Source organism: Symphalangus syndactylus, chromosome 3, assembly GCF_028878055.3.
Source record: "Symphalangus syndactylus isolate Jambi chromosome 3, NHGRI_mSymSyn1-v2.1_pri, whole genome shotgun sequence".
In the NCBI taxonomy this organism is placed as follows: Eukaryota; Metazoa; Chordata; class Mammalia; order Primates; family Hylobatidae; genus Symphalangus; species Symphalangus syndactylus.
In genome coordinates, this window is record NC_072425.2 from 69593215 (window position 1) to 69615536 (window position 22322).

The 22322-nt window shown below is 41.0% G+C and overlaps 1 protein-coding gene across 1 annotated transcript in view; it reads left to right on the forward strand.

Annotated features, from left to right (window-relative positions):
* TRPM6 (transient receptor potential cation channel subfamily M member 6) overlaps positions 1-22322 on the forward strand; it is a 170777-nt gene that overhangs the window by 49870 nt on the left and 98585 nt on the right. The window contains exons 6-11 of the mRNA XM_055272224.2: positions 2935-3059; positions 9075-9246; positions 15162-15330; positions 16574-16697; positions 20056-20128; positions 20251-20351. Coding sequence (XP_055128199.1) covers positions 2935-3059; positions 9075-9246; positions 15162-15330; positions 16574-16697; positions 20056-20128; positions 20251-20351 — 764 coding nt within the window. The remainder of the gene's footprint in view (positions 1-2934; positions 3060-9074; positions 9247-15161; positions 15331-16573; positions 16698-20055; positions 20129-20250; positions 20352-22322) is intronic.

The window sequence follows — 22322 nt, forward strand, 5'->3', positions numbered from 1 at the left end:
GAAAAGCATTTGGATAGGTGTTAGGAATGAAAGAGGAGTAACATGGACCCTGAATTTAGTGATGGGTTGGGCTGTGACAGACAAAAAGCAACTAGTGAGAAATTGATGCTGACTGGGTTATAGTTGAGATTCAAAGGAAGTGTTTTGCGAATACAAGGAAGAGGGAGATGAATTCTAGTTTCAATTGAGGGCACCTTGGAAGTCTTGGGAAGGATATAGCACTTGGCATTGGTCTTGTGGGAAAGGTAGGAAGTGGCATTAGTAAGAAGTGGCAGCTCAGGGTTAGGCACACAGCTAGAGATGAAGGCATGTCTAGAAAGAAGTGATAAAGCTCCTGGCTGGAGTGTGTGCCATGTGGCAGGGGACAGGGACTGCAAAGGAGACTGGAGGCAGATTGGGTGCCATGCTGAAGTCTTATTCTCTACATAGCAAGGAGCCCTGAAAGGAATTTGAACAGCAGGATGAATAGGGGAATAACATGGTCAAATTGGGTTTACGGAGAGTCTTAACCAACGATATGTATTAGGATCACATGTAAGGTGCTTAAAACAACAACAATATTGGCACACCATGCCAAACTATGGAATCAGAATCTCTACTGGGGTGGATGGCTCCACACTTAATATTGATGTGTGCCGGCAATCCAGATCCCAGATTCTAGAGATGGCTCTGGGAGAGGGTCAGAAAATGAGTTGGAAGGGAAGATGCCAGGAACGAGGAAGTGATTTAGCTGCTAAGCATCAGATCCATGCCATATGCAGGTTATTTTTCCTTCTGTGCTAATGACACATATAATATCAGTACCACACATAGGAAGAACAAGTCTTACAATGCAGTATTGTGATTTAAAGGTCAGATCAAGCCAATCTCAAAGGCTACTTACTGTATGATTCCAACTACAGTATATGACATTCTGGAAAAGGCAAATCTATGGAGACAGTAGAAAGATCAGCAGTTGCCAGGAGCTGAGGGGAGAGAGGGATGAGTAGGCAGAGCATAAAATATTTTCAGGGCAGTGATACTAACATGGTGGATATACATCATTGTATCTTTGTCAAAACTCATAGAATGGACAGCAGCGAGAGTGAACTGTAATGTAAACTGTGGACTATGGAGAATAGTGATATTCTATTGTCATGACCCTATAATGTAGGGTCATCAATTGTAACAGATGTACCAGTCTCATGGGGGATGCTGATAGTTGGGGAGGCTGTGTTTGTGTGGGGGGCAGGGCGTGGCATGGGAACTTCCTGTACTTTTCATTCAATTTTGCTGTGAACTCAAAACTACTCCAAAAAATAAAGTCTATTCTTGAAAAAGGTCAATTGCCTAAATTGGAATCCAATCTCTACAAAATCCAAGCTCTAAATAAATTGTCCAAAGCTCTACAAACCTTGGACAATTTATTTAAACTCTCATTGCCACAATTTTTTGCCTATAAAGTGGACTAAAAACATTCCTACTTAAAGTGTAAATACATACAAAGGTAGCCAACACTTACTGAAATCTTACTGTGGGTCAGTAAGTGTTGGCTACTGTACTAATTACTAGTATTAATTCCAGAAGGGCAAACATTAACATATTACTCCTCAATGTATTAGCTTCGAAATATTTGTGGATATAAAGCTATTAAGTTAGTTTGCCTTAATGAGCAAGGGACATATCTGCAGGATGTTGTGCTGGGACATTGGGTAAGATTAGGGATAAAAAAACATTCATAATAGGAGAAAATTTTTGCAATCTACCCATCTGTCAAAGGGCTAATATCCAAACTCTACAAAGAACTTAAACAAATTTACAAGAAAAAATCAAACAACCCCATCAAAAAGTGGGCAAAGGATATGAACAGACACTTTTCATTAGAAGACATTTATGCAGCCAACAGACACATGAAAAAATGCTCATCAGCACTGGCCATCAGAGAAATGCAAATCAAAACCACAATGAGATACTGTCTCACACCAGTTAGAATGGTGATTATTAAAAAGTCAGGAAACAACAGGTGCTGGAGATATAGGAACACTTTTACACTGTTGGTGGGAGTGTAAACTAGTTCAACCATTGTGGAAGACAGTGTGGCGATTCCTCAAGGATCTAGAACTAGAAATACCATTTGACCCAGTGATCCCATTACTGGGTATATACCCAAAGGATTATAAATCATGCTACTATAAAGACACATGCACACATACATTTATTGCGGCACTATTCACAATAGCAAAGACTTGGAACCAACCCAAATGTCCATCAGTGATAGATTGGATTAAGAAAATGTGGCACATATACACCATGGAATACTATGCAGCCATAAAAAGGGACGAGTTCATGTCCTTTGTAGGGACATAGATGAGCAAACTATTGCAAGGACAGAAAATCAGACACCGCACGTTCTCACTCATAGGTGGGAATTGAACAATGAGAACACTTGGACATAGGGCGGCGAACATCACACACCAGGGCCTGTCGGGGTGGGGGGCTGGGGGAGGGCTAGCATTAGGAGAAATACTTAAAGGACGAGTTAATGGGCGCAGCAAACCAACATGGCACATGTATACATATGTAACAAACCCACTCGTTGTGCACATGTACCCTAGAACTTAAAGTATAATAATAATGATAAGCATTCATAATGTTAGCGCTGGGCTTGCTGAGGAAGGACAGCGCACAGCATTTTGCTTAGGCAAGAGTAGGATCGGATCTGAAGTTGTAGGCAGAAATTGCCCAAACGGCTCAGAGGAACATTGTTCAGGTAGAGAGAGGTAATGATAAGAGGAAGATGTGTCTAGAAAGAATAGAGGAAGCCAAGGTATCAGAAACTCTCCCTAAGAATATCCTTTTGCATATACTTGCCTATTTATTTGTCTCTTTCTGGCAGTCTCTTTGTTTTGCACGATTTGTGAATTAAAGTTTGACTTCTAAACTGGTTGTTCATAGGAGTGTCCAAGCATGTTGGGGATGCCTTGAAATCCCATTCCTCTCATTCCTTGAGAAAAATCTGGACAGTTGGAATCCCTCCTTGGGGTGTCATTGAGAACCAGAGAGACCTTATTGGAAAAGATGTAAGTAGACAATCCTTTCATAGCAAAAGCAAATGAACACGTGTGCAAATTGCCAGCTTAACACTGTACCTGGATGTCTAATGAATGCACATCACAGATGTAATATATCACAACCAACTCCTGACTTTCTGCTGCTTCCCTCACCCTATATTAGAAGATGACAGTCTCACCCTTGCAGTTGCTCAAGTCAAAAGCCTTGGACTAATCCTGGAATGATCTCTTTGTCTCACACTCAAACTTGATCTATCAGTTCCACTTTAAAAATATATCTAAAATCTGATTTCTTCTTCTCACTACCCTTACTGTTACTGAGTGAATCTGAGCCACCATTATCTGTCGCCTGAATGATTGCAATAGCCATCTTTATTCTTACCTTTGTCTCCTAACAGTGTAGTCTCAACATAGTAGCCAGAATGATTCTTTTAGAATATACAAATCAGATCATGCTATTCTTCTGTGTAAAACCCTTCAAGGACTTCTGTCTCACTTAAGGTAGTAGCCAAGGTTCTTGAAGTGGTTTGCCTGTAGTGAAACAAGCGACATTCTTAATTTGGCCCTCCTAGTTCTCATCTGTTATCTTGTATTACTCCGCTTCGTTCCTTCTTGTGTATTGATTCTTTGATCCTATGTATTCTTTTAAAGGGAATGGACTTGTCTCAGTCTCTTTGTAAGACTACTATAATTTTTTGGTAAAATATCAGATATAAGAAAATGTTCTAAAGAAGAAAGATGACTACTGTTAATATTTCTGTCAGGATCATTTCAGAATTTTTTCTATGTATGTGTGTATATGTACAGTAAAAAAAGTGTGTATTTAAAAATAGTAACAGAACTGATTGCTATAAATCTGCTTTTATTTAGCTTACCTATTTGCCATAGTTATTTCTCCATGTCGATTAATACAGACATGCTTATGGGTTGTTTTAACTTTTTTTTTTTTCTGAGATGGAGTCTCACTCTGTTGCCCAGGCTGGAGTGTAGCGGCGCAATCTCGGCTCACTGCAATCTCCACTTCCTGGGTTCAAGCAGTTCTCTTGCCTCAGCCTCCCAAGTAGCTGGGATTACAGGCGCCCACCACCAGGCCTGGCTAATTTTTGTATTTTTAGTAGAGACAGGTTTCACCATGTTGGCTAGGCTGGTCTCAAATTCCTGACCTCAGATGATCTGCCTGCCTCGGCTTCCCAAAGTGCTGGGATTATAGGTGTGAGCCACCACACCCAGCCTGTTTTAACTTTTATTTTGGAAAACTTCCAACATATTAGGCAGTAGAGAAATTAGAAAAATGAACTCTTTTCTATGTACCTATCTCCAGCTTCAACAGTTACCAGCTCATAGCCAATTTTGTTTCCCCTCTTTTGTTATCCATTCATCCGACACCCTCTGTTATTTTGGAGCAAATTTGAAACATCAAATAATTTCCTCTATAAATATTTCAGTAGTTCTTTCTAAAATATATGGACAATGAAAAATATGTAATCACAATGGAGTTATTATATCTAAAAAATTACCAGGAATTTCTGAGTATCACTGACTATGCAGTCTAGTCAAGTTTTTCATTGCCTCATAATGTTTTTTTCAAAAACAGGATTTCTTAAGTCTTCATTATTTAATGATTTGATTTCATTATCCAAAAAAGTTTCATATATTGTGATGGGTTGATGTATCTCTTGACTTGCTTTTATTTTTGTCACTTTTAATCTGTGGATTTTACCTCCATCTCATTATTTTATGTGTGTGTAATTTATTTATTGAGGAAACTGGGTCATTTGCTCTGAAGAGTTTCTTCCTCCAACTTGGATTTTCCAGATTTAATCTTTTGTAGTAGTGTTTAGCATGTTTCTTTGCTTCTTTTCTGTAAATTGGTAGTTCGATTGAGAGGTATGATCAGGTTCAGGTTTTCTGTGTAAGTTTATGCCATAGGAGGAGGTATGTCTTTCCCTTGTAATATATGGTGGTCTCTTTATAATGTTCGCAGTCGTTGCATAGATTCATTATTTCAACAGCGTTCCAACATGCTGACATTTAATTATAATGTCCTTTGTTTATTAGTTTACATGCTCTATGTACTTAACACTCTAATACTTAAATACTCCATATAGAGAAATGTTTTCTCACCAATCACTTGGTTTACCTTGTGGTACAGTTGTATAGCAAGGGCTGAATAAATGCTTGACTCTTTCTTTTTATTTGCCAGTTTTCAAAATAATGAAAGGTGAATGATGAGTTTTCTTAACTCATAAATTTAAACATATTTGTCATATTTCAATCCATTAATCAATACAGTTATTATTATTAATAATGTTCAAATTATCCCATTTTGGCCAGTGGAGTGTTTTCAAGATGTCTCCTTGTCTTTTCATACAATTCCATTGTCTATCATGACTTCCTTGCTTTTCAGTATGAAAAAATATTCCAGGCTCATTGTGTATATTTTTTGTTTCCCAGAGTAAAGGCTGTTTGCTTTTAGTGGGACATAGTTTTTTTTTTTTTTTTCCCCAGAGATGGAGTCTTGCTATGTTGCCCAGGCTGGAGTGTGGTGGTGTGATCTCGGCTCACTGCAACCTCCGCCTCCCGGGTTCAAGCGATTCTCCTGCCTCAGCCTCCCAAGTAGCTGGGATAACAGGCACCAGCCACCACACCCGGCTAATTTTTTTATTTTTGGTAAAGATGGGGTTTCACCACGTTGGCCAGGCTGGTCTCAAATTCATGACCTCGTGATCCACCCACGTCGGCTTCCCAAAGTGCTGGGATTACGGGCGTGAGCCACTGTGCCTGGCCAGTGGGACATAGTATTAGCAGAGCACATCTGGAGGCCAAGGAAACATTTTGATTTTTCATGCCAGCTAGTATCATACTGTACTGCATTGAATCAATGATTCCTCTATTATTGTCCATTTAGGTCATGTTCTGTTTTTCACTTTTGAGGATAATAATAATAATATTGTGATAAGATATGTAAATCTTTGATACTAGCTTCCCTAGAATTAATTCTCAAAGTGGAATGCTTGGACCAGTCTGTATAACCGTTTAAAATGTGACACATTGCCTCCTGGAAAGGTGGTAACAATTCACATTCTTGGCTGGGCGTGGTGGCTCATGCGTATAATTCCAGTACTTTGGGAGGCCGAGGCCGAGGCCGACGGATTGCTTGAGCCCACGAGTTTGAGACTAGCCTGAGTAACATGGTGAAACCCTGTGTCTACAAAAAAAAAAAAAAAAAAAAAAAATTAGCCAGGCATGGTGGTGTGCACCTATAGTCTCAGCTACTTGGGGGTCTGAGGTGGAAGGATTGCTTGAACCTGGGAAGTTGAGGTTGTGGTGAGCTGTGATTGCACCACTGCACTCCAGCCTGGGCAGCAGAGTGAGATCCTGTCTCAAACAAACAAACCAAATAACAACAAAAACAAAAATAGCCAGCATGGCAGCATGTGCCTGTGATCTTAGCTACTCAGGAGGCTGAGGTGGGAGGATCGCTTGAGCCTGGGAGGCAGAGGTTGCAGTGATCCCAGATGGGCACTACTGCACTCCAGCCTGAGCGACAGAATTAGACCCTGTCTAAAAGAAGAAAACAAAACGAACAAACAAACAAACAAAACCCCAAAAGAAAACAATTCATATTATTTTCAATGGGGTATGTGGATGCCCATTGAGTTCTGAGTATTCTGTTTTTTTTCAAGCTATACCATTCTGTTAAGGTATGAAATAATACCTAATTTTTCTTCTTTACATTTCCCTGATTGCTAGTGAGCTTCAACATCTCTTCATATGGTTTTTGTATATTTTTCAAGGAGGGATTTTAGACTTCTTAACCTTCAAGTTTTTTTTTTCTTTTTTTTTTAAGATAAAATTTGCTCTGTTGCCAAGGCTGGAGTACAATGGCATGATCATAGCTCACTGCAGCCTTGAACTCTTGGGCTCAAGTGATCCCCCCATGTCAGCCTCTAGAGTAGTTGGTACTAAATGCATACACTGCCACACCCAACTAATTCTTAAAAATTTTTTTCTTTTAGAGATGGGGCCTTGCTGTGTTGCTCAGGCTGGTCTTGAACCCTTGGCCTCAAGTGATCTTCCTGCCTTAGCCTCCCAAAGTGTTGGGATTATAGGAATGAGTCTCTCTCGTGCCTAGCCTTGAAAGATCCTGTAATTCAGCCTAGTAACAATTTTGTTTGTCAAGTATGCTGCATTTCTCATAGTTTTTATTTTATATTATTTCTTATCTTTTTAAAATAAATACAAAATATGTATTAAATCTCTCAATTATTTTCCTTTTGGTTTCTTGCCTCAGTGTCACGCTTCGAAATTATAAAGGTAACATTTAAAGTCTAATGTTTATAAAGTTCATAGTGACTTTTGCATCCATTATTTCTTTGAAGCCTCACAACAACCCTCTGAATAAAAAGTATCATTATCATCATCCTTACTTACACTTGAGGGAAATAAGCCTGAGAAAGAAGGCAAGAATTACTCAGAGTTAAGGTTAGTAAGTAGAAGAGCCTTGACTTAAACTTGGGCTTTCTTACTCTAAATATTGTGCTCTTGCCTCTAAAAGCAAATATGAAGTGGAGCAGCTTAAGAAAATGTCCATTAATGTAATAAAGATTTTGATGTTTTATAATGAATGAAATGCTATTTGGCTGGTTGGCTGTTCCACTGTTTTATTTATTTATTTATTTTTGAGACGTGGTCTCACTATGTCGCCCAGGCTGGAGTGCAGTGGTGAGATCTTGGCTCACTGCAACCTCCACCTCCCAGGTTCAAGTGATTCTTGTGCTTCAGCCTCCCAAGTAGCTGGGACTACAGGCACATGCCACCATGCCTGGCTAATTTTTGTATTTTTGGTAGAGATAGGGTTTTACCATGTTGGCCAGGCTGGTCTCGAACTCCTAACCTCAACTGATCCGCCAGCCTCGGCCTCCTAAAGTGCTGGTATTACAGGCATGAGCCACCGCTCCTGGCCGGCTGTTACTCTTTATTTTGTTTGAAATACTAGAGAAAAGTCAGTGTCAAAATATTATTCTGGAATAAATCTATTAAAAGACAGTATTTTTGAATAATGGTGTGGTCTATGTACTGGTACTAGTCCTTGAACTGTTTTTTAATGGTTTGAAACAAGGTAAGCACAGAAATGAAAAAGAAGGCTGGGTGTGAAACCCCGTCTCTACTAAAAATACAAAAATTAGCAAAGTGTGGAGATGTGTGCCTGTAGTCCCAGCTACTCGGGAGGCTGAAGCAAGAGAATCACTTGAACCTGGGAGGCTAAGGTTGCAGTGAGCCGAGATCACGCCACTGCAATCCAGCCTGGGTGACAGAGCAAGACTCTGTCTCAAAAAAAAAAAAAGAAAAAAGAAAGAAAGGAAAAAAAATATTTAGAACCACTGCCAGCAATGTGACCATGCTGTATTATTCAAGCACGTGGAAAGCAGGCTCATCTTGCTGAACAGGGTATGTTTCAATATTGTTGAACTTGTGTTGTGAATCTCATGTACCACAAGCTGCCTACTAGTTATTCATAGTAGGATCACATATTGGTCCATTAAAACATGGGAAATTTAAAAAATTGATACCACAGATAGTTTGAGAAGCACTGCTCTAAATTGCAAGTAATACTTTTTTTTTTTCTTTTTGGGTCGGAGTCTCACTCTGTTGCACTGGAATGCTGTGGCGTGATCTCACCTCGCTGCAACCCCAGGTTCAAGCAATTCTGCCTCAGCCTCCCGAGTAGCTGGGACTACAGGCACCCGCCACCATGCCTGGCCAATTTTTTTGTATATTTTTAGTAGAGATGGGGTTTCACCGTGTTAGCAAGAATGGTCTCTATCTCCTGACCTTGTGATCTGCCCACCTTGGCCCCCCAAAGTGCTGGGATTACAGGCGTGAGCCACCATGCCTGGCCACAAGTAATACTTTTTAAACTAGACAGGAACTCTGTTAGCACATAAAGGTAGGCCTTTGGAGCAGGTGAGCCTGGGGAAGGATCTAGAGCTCTGACCCTCCCTTGTCCTTGCTGTCTCTCAGGTGGTGTGCCTGTACCAGACTCTGGATAACCCCCTCAGCAAGCTCACAACACTCAACAGCATGCACTCACACTTCATCCTGTCTGATGACGGGACCGTGGGCAAGTATGGAAATGAAATGAAGCTCAGAAGGAACCTGGAGAAGTACCTCTCTCTGCAGAAAATACACTGCCGTGAGTATCACAGGGGCTCAGTCACCCGGTCTGGTTGCAGGCCTGCTGAGATCTTTCATGGTCTTCCCTGACCATCAAAGCTCACACCCCTAGTCCCCTCAAGCTAGCCTCCTTAATGATCTTCAGCCACCCCCCTTCCCACATGGGTATCCCCCCTCCTCTCTCCCTCCATCTATCCAACCCAATTGACACTTCGAGGATCCACTAAAGTCTTCATCCTTCCATGATCCCCCCAAAGATTTCTTCCTCTCTCTCAACTGTCACCACAAGTCTGCACCGTCTGATATCCTGTGTTCTTCCGGCTGTGGGTTCACCATGGTCAAGGTGCTCACTTATCACCTGCACAGAATAGAGAGGCCCAAGTTGGCCCCTGCCTTAGAGCAGCCGGAGGGATTAAGCTAACATAGTGAACCCGCAGCCAGAAGAAAGCAGGATATAAGACAGTGCAGACTTGTGGGTGACAGTTGAGAGAGAGGAAGAAATGTTTGGGAGATGACGGAGGGATGAAGACTTCAGTGGATCCTCAAAAAGTCATTTGGGTTGGATAGATGGAGGGAGAGAGGAGGGGAGATACCCACGTGGGAAGGGGGTGGCTGAAAAGCATGAAAGAGACTAGCTTGAGGGGACTAGGGATGTGAGCTTTGATGGTCAGGGAAGATGACATTTCATGTGTGGGTGGCGTGGCCCTAGGCGGGGAAGGGGTTAAGACCAGACAGGAGTTTTAGAAATAGGGACCTTGGGGCTGGGTGTGGTGGCTCACGCCTGTAATCCCAGCACGTTGGGAGGCTGAGGCGGGTGGATCACCTGAAGTCAGGAGTCGAGACCAGCCTGGCCAACATGGTGAAACCCCGTCTTTGCTAAAAATACAAAAATTAGCCAGGTGTGGTTGTGCATGCCTGTAATCCCAGCTACTCAGGAGGCTGAGGCAGGAGAATGGCTTGAACCTGGGAGGTAGAGGTTACAGTGAGCTGAGATCGCACCACTGCACTTCAGCCCGGGTGACAGAGCAAGACTCTGTCTCAAAACAAAAACAAAAAAAAAGAAAAAGAAATAGGGACCTTGGAAAGTGTCAAGTCTGTGTCATGCTCACAGTGGTGCTTCAAGAGGGCCATTTTGGTAGTTTTATCTGGAGGAGGGCAAGGAGAAGGGAGGGCCAGAATCAGCATGCACCACTGGGCAGGGAAATGTGAATCCTTTACAGAGAGCAAGAGGGCTGAGTGCTGCCTGGAAAATTGGAGACTTTTGGTTCAAGGCACCAGAAAGCGGACCCCTGCCTCTTGTGCCGAAATTAAATCTTCCACAAAATACTTCTTCAGGACAAAGGGCCAGGGAGTGGGAATGCCTTCAGGAGGCTCAAGTCCTCTTCAGCCTTTGAGCGTTGGGCTGAAAAAATGAAAGGCTGGAAGTCCATTTAGTTTTTGGCCTTGATCCCTGGAGGCAGCAGAATCTAGTGAGGTCAGACAGATTGAAGCTCTGTCATTTTGTGCCTGTGACCTTGGCCAGATGGCATTAACATCTGTCAAACTGTTTTCTTATTATAAAATGGAAAGAACTATCTACTTCTAACGTTTGTTGTGACAATTAATTGAGAAGATGTATGTTAGGGATGTCTCGAATTGTGTTGGGTGCACGGTGTGTCTTTCATAAATGTCTGTTTTTTTCCTTCCTTTTTCCCTCCTTTGGTACAGTGATCATCTCATGGTTGTGGGGTAGGAGGAGGGGAGGGACTCTGGGAATTGTGGTCATTCGCTTAACTCTTAGTGTGAATAAGGATTCTGAGGCTTATGCAGGACAGGAAAAGGGGAGAGAGGATCAGGTATGTGGACTTCTGCGGGGTAGGAATGGCTGGGAGAAGGGAGACCAGCAGAACAGAGGAAAGGAAGAGAGGTCAGAGAAGGACCTTGAAGAAGAATCCGTATAGAGAGGGATCCATGAGGGGCCTGAAATATTACCTGAAATGTCCCGTTGCCTCTGTTGACCTTTGCCCACCACCTAAATTGCGTGGGGTTCTGTGCAGCGCTATAATGTATGTTCCATGGGAGGTATGAGAGTCTTTGTCTTTCTTACTCCCTGCTGATTGCCCATTTTAGTATGAATGCAACAACCCTGAGCTTGCTTATAGTAGCAGATGACATTTCTACTTTCAAAGACCTTGAAACCTAGGATTTATCTGGAGGCTTTTGCTGACTGTGGAGTCAATTCCAGTGGACTGGTAACATTTATTATTCTAAGGAGAACCCATATAAAAACAGCAAAAACAAGAAGCCGCCTATACACACACACACACACACACACACACACACAGGGAAGAAAGAGAAGATATGCCCTCAAGAAACTCAAAATTCTTATGTATCAAGCTGATCTTCATACCTAATACTTATGAGGGAGGTTGGCTACCATATTTGTATTTGTTGTTGATATGATCAAAAAGGGATTTATTTTTGATGGCATGAAAATACTTAAATAGTGGTTGATTTATTTGACTTTTTTGTTTTTTCTGGAGACTGAGTCTCGCTCTGTCACCCAGGCTGGAGTGCAGTGGCATGATCTCAGTTCACTGCAACCTCTGCCTCCCTGGTTCAAACAATTCTCCTGCCCCAGCCTCCTGAGTAGCTGGGATTACAGGTGCCTGCCACCACACCCGGCTAATTTTTTTCTATTTTTAGTAGTGATGGGATTTTACCATGTTAGCCAGGCTGGTCTCAAACTCCTGACCTCAAGTAATCCACCTGCCTTGGCCTCCCAAAGTGCTGGAATTACAGGTGTGAGCCACTGTGCCCAGCCTGTGGTTGATTTATTTTATTGCTTTTCAGCCAGTCTTCTTGGCGACTCTGGCAAACCCGTGTTGTTGGCAGAGAATACTTTAAAAAAAAAAAAAAAAAAAAAGACTCACATTATAAGTTGCTGTAGGAATCCCTGGCTTTCAGCCATTTGAAATGTGGCCAATGTCAGCTTCTGTTTTGTAAGACTCTAAGGATGTGATTTCAAGATAGGAAACATAGGCTCTGATGCCTCTGTATATTTTCATAATCCAAGTCTCAAGGGAGAAGAGTGCTCTTTCCCGTAATGTCTGTTCTAGGAACTTTTAATTTGGAGGTCTAATATTGTATTCCTGCCTCACCCTGGGACCTTACAGTAGAAGCAGCTCTCTACTGAGATTTCTCAGCAAGAATTTTACATTTTTTTCTTTTTAAACCAATTTGTATTAGTGTATCAGTAAGATTTTTTTTTTTCGGAAAAAGCCATAAATATATTTGATTTTGTGGGAATAAGTTATTACTTCAAGAAAAGTGGGCCAGGCATGGTGGCTCATGCCTGTAGTCCCGGCACTTTGGGAGGCTGAGGTGGTTGGATCACCCGAGGTCAGGAGTTCAAGACCAGCCTGGCCAACATGGTGAAACCCTGTCTCTACTAAAAATACAAAAAAGTAGCCAGGCATGATGGCGTGTGCCTGCAATCCCAGCTACTCAGGAGGCTGAGGCAGGAGAATCACTTGAACCCAGGAGGCAGAGGTTGCAGTGAGCTAAGATGGTGCCACTGCACTCCAGCCTGGGCAACAAAGTGAGACTCCATAAAAAAAAAAAAAAAGTGTGTCTAACAGAAATTGAATTCTCTTCCTCTTCCACAAAAATGCCCATATTAATTTCTTTTTCTTTTTCGGATGGTAAAAGTATTATATACTTCCACATTCAGGTAACGCAAAGAAAGCATATAACAGAAGAAAGGGACAGTTTTCCATAATCTCACTATCAAAACTAACCATTCTTAACCTTCTCATAGGTATATTTTCACAAATTTTCTACACACACATGCAGACGCACACACACACAAGCAACATCTTTTAAGCAAAAACTGGGGTGATTTCATAATGCTTCTATGGTAGTTTTTCCCCTGCCCCACTAAACACGGTCCTATTTCCATGTCAGTGAGTATAATTTAGTACATTTTAGTGGCTGAATAACATTTTATTACACAAGATACAAAAAATTCACTTACAAGCGTTTTTATTCCAAAACCAATAAAATATTAATCGAAATTTTCTTCTATTACTTTTGTGCCTTATACTATTTTTGCCACTTCATTTGGCTTTTATAAGACTATCTATTTAGAGAAACCCTATGTCTATTAGTTGGTACATCATAGATATGCTTTTTAGTGATATGGAGAAAATAATGAGGTGGAGGTGTATGGAAAAGGAGTAGAATGTCAAAGCAACTAAACTGATGGAGTGAAGTTTTTGGATGGTTGCTAACTGACCCATCCCTAACATTTGAGAGCCTGACACAGGATACACATAGAAGACCACATACTATATGTCTAGATATTTAAATGCCTTAAATCTAGATAACTGTATAAAATATGTCCTAGCCTTTTATCTTGACACATATAGCTGGAAGGCCAGACTTGAGTTTGGAAACCTTGGATTTTTGGAAGTACTGGGCAACATGGTGTTCCTTGGGCATCCTAGTAAGCTGGGGAGGGAGCACAGGCTTCCCTTGACCCTTGACCCTGTAGATGTCTCACCATGAAGGCAGGGGTGTGGCCAGAGGAAGGCCAGTGTGTGCCCCTGAAAACATGGGGCCCAGAGTAAAGTCCTCTTTTGCTCAGGGGTGAGTGTGGCATTGCTTGCCAAGTTTTCTTCTTTTGGAAAATAAAATAAAATATAGTGATTTAAATGTAGTATATCAATATATGTGTGGTGTGAAACATAAAGCAAATAAAAAATCTATAGAATAAATAGTCAAGGTCCCTTTTCAATATTTTCCTAAACCTTCCCTTCTCTTTTCCACTGTTCATAGTGTGATGTGTATCCTTCCAGAATTTTCTGGTCATTTATATAACATGCTATACATACAGGTATGTGCATATATACATATAAAATACGTATATATGTATATTGTTTTAAAAATATACATAGGATAATACTGTGCATATTATTCTGTAAGCTTTTTTGCTTACATCTTTTTTAAAAGAATGACTGCAGTTATTCCTTTCTGTTCTTTCTCCCTTACTTTAATAAAGTAATATATATATAGGCTTGGGTCACATAGTCTGCAAGAAAAAAAGGTAATATATAGTCATGATAAAAAATTCAAACAATAAAAAACGAAATAAACGGCAATGCAAAAAAGTCTTTGAGGGTTGTCATCCTACCTTGTTCCTAGAAATAACCACCATTAAAAGTTTATAGAGTCTAGGTGTGGTGGCTCACACCTGTAATTCCAAGACTTTGGGAGGCTGAGGCAGGAAGATCGCTTGAGACAAGGAGCTTGAGATCAGCCTGAGCAACACAGGGAGACCCCATCTCTACAAATAACTGAAAAAAAAAAAAAAAAAAAGCTAGGTGTGGTGGTACATACCTGTGGTCCCATCTACTCAGGAGGCTGAGACAGGAGGATTGCCTGAGCCCGGTAAGTTGAGGCTGCAGTGAGCTGTGATCACACCACTGCATTCCAGCCTAGGTGACAGAGTGAGACCTTGTCTTATATAAAATAAATAAATAAGTAATAATTAAAATGTTTATTGAACTGGTTAAGGTTGCTCATTTTTGGAGATGAGTGATGAACACACTGGGATCTATTATATTGTTCTGTTTACTTTTAGATACTTTGGGAGTTTCCCATGATGGAATACTTATTTCTTAAGGAATACTTATTTTTTAAAAAAATTATTGAAAGCCTTTTTACCTGGTAAAAGCTTGAAGATGCTGTCACCATATTTATGCCACATTTTATTTGAAGTCCAAGTTTCTGGCTTGGTCTTGATCTAAGCAAACCAGGGTAAAATGAGGGAGGGGCCAGTGCGAGGAATGAACATAGGTGGTAATTGAGAGACTTGTGTCTGGAAGTCAAAATGGCCGACTGGCTGATCTAGGGATTCTCTAACAGTGTGGTATTGTTTGTGGTCTGGAATAGGCTCAAGACAAGGCGTGCCGGTGGTGGGGCTGGTGGTGGAAGGCGGTCCCAACGTCATCCTGTCAGTGTGGGAGACTGTCAAGGACAAGGACCCGGTGGTGGTGTGTGAGGGCACAGGCAGGGCGGCTGACCTCCTGGCCTTCACACACAAACACCTGGCAGATGAAGGGTGAGTTGTTGGCTCTTCTTTTTTGAAACTATAGGGGCTATTTATTCCTCCATTGTAGCTATTTTGACTGTGCATTTATGTGGGCCAGATATTCTTGGATTGTAGAAGTTGAGACTGGATTTCATTTCTCAGTGACTTTGTGTTTGTTGTTCAACATCAAAATGCCCTTCAGCCACGAGAGTTGCTATTTTCTTAGCTGAAGAATGGCCTGCCTTTAAAGGAAAGCTTGAGTCTTGCTTGAACTTTGGGGAAAAGGTGTTTGCATGGGGAGTGAGGGAGGTGTGGCTTGAGCAATTGGCCATTACAGCCGTAAGGACCTTGTAAGGGAGGTGGCCAGTGTTGGGCCCAGAGCACCTTCAAATTCATTTGACTTTAATGGAAATAGCAGAAATTGGGAAGGTCTATATCCTGACATTTTCATAGCATATGCTGTGCTTATTTCAGGCTTTAATTCTTTCCCCTTTTCAAATAAGAAGATAATTTTTCTCTTGCCATCCCTCTAGCCAGTGTGATTCTTCCAATTTCAAAAGCATGATACTTCTACTGTATAAATAAGTACAGTGCCTAAGAACTAAAATGTTGACCCCACTAATTTATTTAGTAAACAATTATTCACTGCTTATGCTGTAACAGCTCTCTGGAGTGCCTTTGCTTATGATTGCTCTCCCTGTTCATCCCTCCTGCCTCCACTTCCGCCCTCTACCATCTCCCTCTGCTTTCACTCCTCTCCCTTGTCTAAAATCACCCTGGATGTGTGGTTATTAAACCTTTTAGGGTTTCAGATCCTTTAGAGAATATAATACCTATAATTTCTGGAGATTCCCAGCCCTCTGGAAATCTACCAGCTTCAGAACTCCACTTCAGAGTATATTCTTTTCAGGATGTGGCAGATCAACCCATTCTCACTTTCTTTCTTCTTTTATAAATGTAAAAATAGAGGCAGCGTCTTGCTATGTTGCCCAGGCTGGCCTCGAACTCCTGGCCTCAAGTGATCCTCCACCTGGGCCTCCCAAAGTGCTGGGATTACAGGTGTGAGCCACCATGCCTGGCTCCATTCCCACTTTCAAATTCAGCCTTCTTCTTGAGCTCCTGCTTCCATTTGCTCCCCCTCATTTGCTATCCTGGTAGAACTGTCCATAGACACGTTTTCAGTCTGGGGAGCTGATGGGGTGTTTTCTTATACTGATGTTGTCGGCTCATTCCCCTCTCTGGGTTGTGTCAAGACCATTTATTTCTCTTCCAGAATGCTGCGACCTCAGGTGAAAGAGGAGATCATCTGCATGATTCAGAACGCTTTCAACTTTAGTCTTAAACAGTCCAAGCACCTTTTTCAAATTCTAATGGAGTGTATGGTTCACGGGGATTGTGTGAGTATGACGAGTTGATGATTCAACTGACTTAAGAACTGCTAATTTATAAAAATTGTAATATTTATTTTCACAATTAAAAAAAACATGATGGACACAGGAAGGGGAACAACATACAGGGGCCTGTCAGGGGGGAAGGGGGAGGGAGAAAATCAGGATAAATAGCTAATGCATGCAGGTCTTAATACCTAAGTGATGGGTTGATAGGTGCAGCAAACCACCATGGCAAACATTTACCTGTGTAACAAACCTGCACATCCTGCACATGTATCCCAGAACTTAAAGTAAAATTTTTTAAAATTAAAATAATTAAAAATAAAAAATATGGATTTTTCATTTTGATTTTGAGTGTATCTAGCTCTACAGAATTTGATTCTTAGTTGAGTAAACTTGACTTCTTACTGTCACTGCTGTCCGCACTCCCCATACTTCAAATACTAGACTCTACTACAGAAAAAGCACTTAGTATAACAGTGTTCCAGAAAGGTTATCAGATTTAGTGAAAATTACACAGAAGTATTTTCAGAGGGTAAAGGAACAGCTCCGTGTCTTCAATGAACACAGCTTCATGGTGCTGAGTTACATGACTGCCTCACAGCATCCTGAGTAAATCCTGCAGGAAATAATTGGGAATGTACTGGACAATGGGAAAAGTGAGAATAAACTCTGGGATAAAAAATGGAGCCCACAAACTATGGGCTATTACCATAATGTAGACTCAGGAAAAGTTTTTAGTGTTTTAGGGTACTGTGATAAAAAGATTAATTTATTTAATTAATTAATTTATTTGGTAAAGACAAGGTCTTGCTCTTTTGCCCAGGCTGGAGTGCAGTGGTGCAGTCGTAGCTCACTGCAGCCTTGAATTCCTGGGCTCAAGTAATCCTCTTGCCTTGGCCTCCCAAAGTGCTGGGATTATAGGCATGAGCCACCATGGCCAGCCTATGAATAAAATGACTTGGATGTTATGAATTATCAATTCTTTTTTTTTTTTTTTTTTGAGACAGGGCCTCAGTCTGTCACCTAGGCTGGAGTGCAGTGGTGAGATGAGATCTTGGCTCGCTGCAACCTCCACCTCCTAGGCTCAAGTGATTCTCATGCCTCAGCCTCCTGAGTAGCTTGGACTACAGGTGCATGCCACCATGCCTGGCTAATTTTTGTATTTTTTCGTAGAGATGGGGTTTCACCGTGTTGGCCAAGCTGGTCTTGAACTCCTGGCCTCAAGCAATCTGCCTGTCTCGGCCTCACAAAGTGCTGGGATTGCAGGCGTAAACCACTGTGCCCGGCCGAATTATCAATTAATATCAGTGACTCAGATGATATGAAGCTGACGATTATAGTAAATATACAGATATGTCATGATTCAAGGTGATCTTCTAGAATCTGAAGGCTGGACCAAATTGTGTAGGAATTTTGGTAATATTTAATTACCTGCCCTCAAAAAAAAAAAAAAAACAAAACAGCTGAAATGTTCTGGCTAGAGGAAGCATGACAAAATCTATGTGGAAAACTCTTTGGGGTTTTAGTTGGCCCAATAACAACAACAATAGCAACCATGTTTCTAATTAGCAGTGTGCTTCTAAACACATTCTTTTCATTTGAAATAGCCCTGTGAGTGAGTTCAGTATGGCAGTGGTTATTTCCAGTTTGGAAATGATGAAGCAGAAGGCTAGAGAATTTAAGGGGTTTGCAGTCATGCAGTTAAGAAATGACAGATATGCTCGGATGTGTTGGCTCATGCCTATAATCCCAGCACTTTGGGAGGCCGAAGTGGGTGGATCACCTGAGATCAGGAGTTAGAGACCAGCCTGGCCAACATGGTGAAACCCTGTCTCTGCCAAAAATGCAAAAATTAGCCAGGCATGGTGGCGGGTGCCTATAATCCCAGCTACTTGGGAGGCTTAGGCAGGAGAATCGCTTGAACCCGGGAGGCAGAGGTTGCAGTGAGCCGAGATCGCACCATTGCACTCCAGCCTGGGCAACAAGAGCAAAACCCTGTCTCAAAAAAACAAACAAACAAAAAAAAAAAAAACAAGAAATGATAAATCTGAAACTTGAGTTTCAGAAGAGTTGAAATCTTCTTAGTCTATTACACTTTCTATTTGCCACAGTAATCAGTAAGTTAAGAAAAGGACAGGTAAAAGAGATTGCCCTTATGTTTGCCTCTTCCTGCCGTCAAGCAGAATAATTAATAAGCAATGTAATGACGAAGAGGGACAAGAGAAGGCAGCAAAGGGCTTGCAGATGATAGGAATTGGGTTGTACAATTGAGTGCTGGTTTTATTCATGCACATAGAGGGCGTGTCAGGTGAAAGGAAACGATGTGTGAAGTTATAGAAGCATAGATTTTTATCTTTATGATACCTTAGCGATTATTCAGCAGGTTCCTCTCATTTTATGGATGAGGAGCCTGAGATTCAGCAGCCTCAAGATATTTACCTAGGACTAGCTTGTTAGTGGCATACTTGGAACTAGGTCTTGCCAATCTTGGCTTTTTCGTTAAAATAGCTCCTTCTACTATATGAAATGTATTTTAATTTAAAAAGACTGAGATATAGTCATTAATAGCAGGTGACTCCCCTCCTCCTTTTTTTGAAGCAACAAAAGCAGAGATTTATTGAAAATGAAAGCACACCCCACAGGGTGGGAACGGGTGAGCAAGTGCCTCAAGGGTCCCCAGGTGACCCTTTGGAACCATAAGTAACGAACTTACTTGCCTTTAAAAGAGTCAAAGACCGTCTGTGTTGCCCAGGTACTTGCTCATTGGGTCCACTGTAATTACCTCAGTTATTTTATGACAAACCCTTGAGGATTCATTTCTCATGAAAAAGCAAGTCTGCCTGGGCGTGGTGACTCGCCTGTAATCCCAGCACTTTGGGAGGCTGAGACCGGAGGATCGCCTGAGCCCAGGAATTCAAGACCAGCCTGGGCAATATAGTGAGACCTTGTCTCTACAAAAAATTAAGAAAAGAGAAAAAAAAGCAAAAGTCTTAGTTTCCAAGGCTAGGTGAATGAAGGATTTCATTCGTTGTCTCTCTGAAAGGAGACATGATTTTATTTACATCAGAAATTAACATCGAGGTTCTTTTTGTTGTAGCATGTACATAGTAAATTCATGTAATAACATTTCTTCATAAATGTTTCCTCTGTATATGTGGAATTTTTAGTTTTGTTTCCCCTAAGTGCCCATAATTCTTTGTTACCCTATTTAAAAGTTTTCTCTCCTATAAGTGAAAAAAGGTTTTAAAGATGAATGTTTTCCTCAATTCATTAGCTCCAGTCTGAATTTTGTGGGTACTCTTTGAAAGTATTTATTTGGTAGTTCCCCAAATGTATGGCTCTCTGTTTTTCACTGTTGTAGATTACCATATTTGATGCTGACTCTGAAGAGCAGCAAGACCTTGACTTAGCAATCCTAACAGCTTTGCTGAAGGGTGAGTATCTGGATGGGGTTGCAATTGTTCCTCACTTACGCTTCTCATATTCCACAGTACTTTGTGCTTCTTGCGTAGATATCTTGAAAAGAATATATGATCATTCCTTTCTTTTACCCTAGGCACAAATTTATCAGCGTCAGAGCAATTAAATCTGGCAATGGCTTGGGACAGGGTGGACATTGCCAAGAAACATATCCTAATTTATGAACAACACTGGAAGGTATAGTGAAAATGAAGTTATTTGGAAAAAATATTTTGTGTGATGGTCTGTTAGGAAGGGCAAAAGAGAAAATGAGAGGAGATATTGATTGGTTTGGTAGAAGTGTGGGGTAGCATCTCTGTAGCTGGGACAGCTAAGGCACTTTTCCCGTTGACTTTGCCTTCCTGAAAACCATCTTTTTTTTTTTTTTCCTGGCTCTGCAATCTAACTGAAGCTGAAAAGGGAAGTTGAGGGAAAGACAGAATGGAAGGTTTTTATTTTATTTTATTTTGTGTATGTTATTTTATTTTTAGACACAAGGTCTCACTCTGTTGCCCAGGATGTCATGCAATGGTACAATCATAGCTCACTGTAACCTTTAACTCCTGGGGTCAGTTAATCCTCCCCCATCAGCCTCCTGAGTATCTGGGACCACAGGCGCGTGCCACCATGCCCAACTAATTTCTTTGGAAAATGTATTTTATTTTATTATTTGAGACAACGACTTGATATATTGCCCAGGCTGGTCTTGAACTCCTGGCCTCAAATGATCTTGCTACCTTGGTCTCCCAAAGTGCCAGAATTACAGGCGTGGGCCACTGTGCCTGGCGTATGATTTTTAATTTATTTTTGGGTAGATTTCTATCTTGTTATTTAAAACTCCAAGTTTACTTTTTGCTTTAAAATGTAGTAAGTGCTCACATTAGAAATTAGTGAAAACATAAAAAAGAAGAAAGATTACCCATAATACTAATGATAATCACTAATGATAATCATTTTAAAGGATTATAGTTGTGGCTATATTACAGGTATATTATTTTTGGGCAAAGCTAATACATGCACATTGTTTAAAATATCAAATTATATTAAAAGGCAATTTTAAAAGATGGTAGTTCTCTGCCCTGATAATCACAAAAGCTAGTACTTAAGACGTTTTTGATTTTTCTAACACTTATACATCTCCGTATTTCTAAATAATGTCATATTGCTGTATTTTGGTTCATCAGTTTCAGAAATTTTTCAACACTTCTCTCTTGTGGGCCTCACGGCTGCAATGTGGACCAGTTGCCTTCTCCTCCTGGTGCACTGCTGTCATCCCGGGACACACCCTCATCATCTTGGGGATTCCCTTGCCTCTTTCCCATATTAGAGGGCATGTCTTCTATGTCCCTTGTCTTCCTCTTTGTTTACTCATTTGTTTTGATGGTATACATGTTTCAGTAAGTTCCTGAGAAAGGGAGTATGAGAGATACATATTTTGAGGACTTACATGTTTGAGTGTATTTTAATTCATGATTTAAACTATTTTTTCCTACAGAAATTTGAATGCCTAGCTTCCAGGACCCAGAATTTCTATTGAGAAGTAAACACTTTTTTTTTGTTTTCAGATTCTTTGTCACCATTATTTTTTCCTATCTGAAAGTTAAAAAAATCTTTCTTTTCCAGTGTTATGTGTTTTTGTGAGTCTGTGTATCCATTTTGTTGGACACATGATTTCAACTTGGCAATCATATGTTTTCATTGCATTCCATTCCGTTCTGTTCCATAACACCCCCCACCTTTGTTCTCTTTTGTAATTCCTATTATTTGAATATTGGACCTTATGGACTGCTCCTCTAATGTTCTTATCTTTTTCCTCCCATATTCCCTATCTTTCCTTTGGTAGCTTTGCTTGACTTTATTTTCTTATTTTAATTTTAATTATTTATTTATTTATTTATTTTTGAGATAGGGTCTCACTCTGTCACCTATACTGGAGTGCAGTGGCATGATCTCGGCTCACTTCAACCTCCACCTCCCACACACAAGCAATCCTCCCACCTCAACCTCCTGAGTAGCTGGGACCACAGGTGTGTGCCACTACGCCAGGCTAATTTTTGTGTCTTTACTAGAGACAGGGGTTTGCCATGTTGGCCAGGCTGGTCTCGAACTCCTAGGCTCAAGCAATCCACCTGCCTCAGCCTCCCAAAGTGCTGGGATTACAGGCTGAGC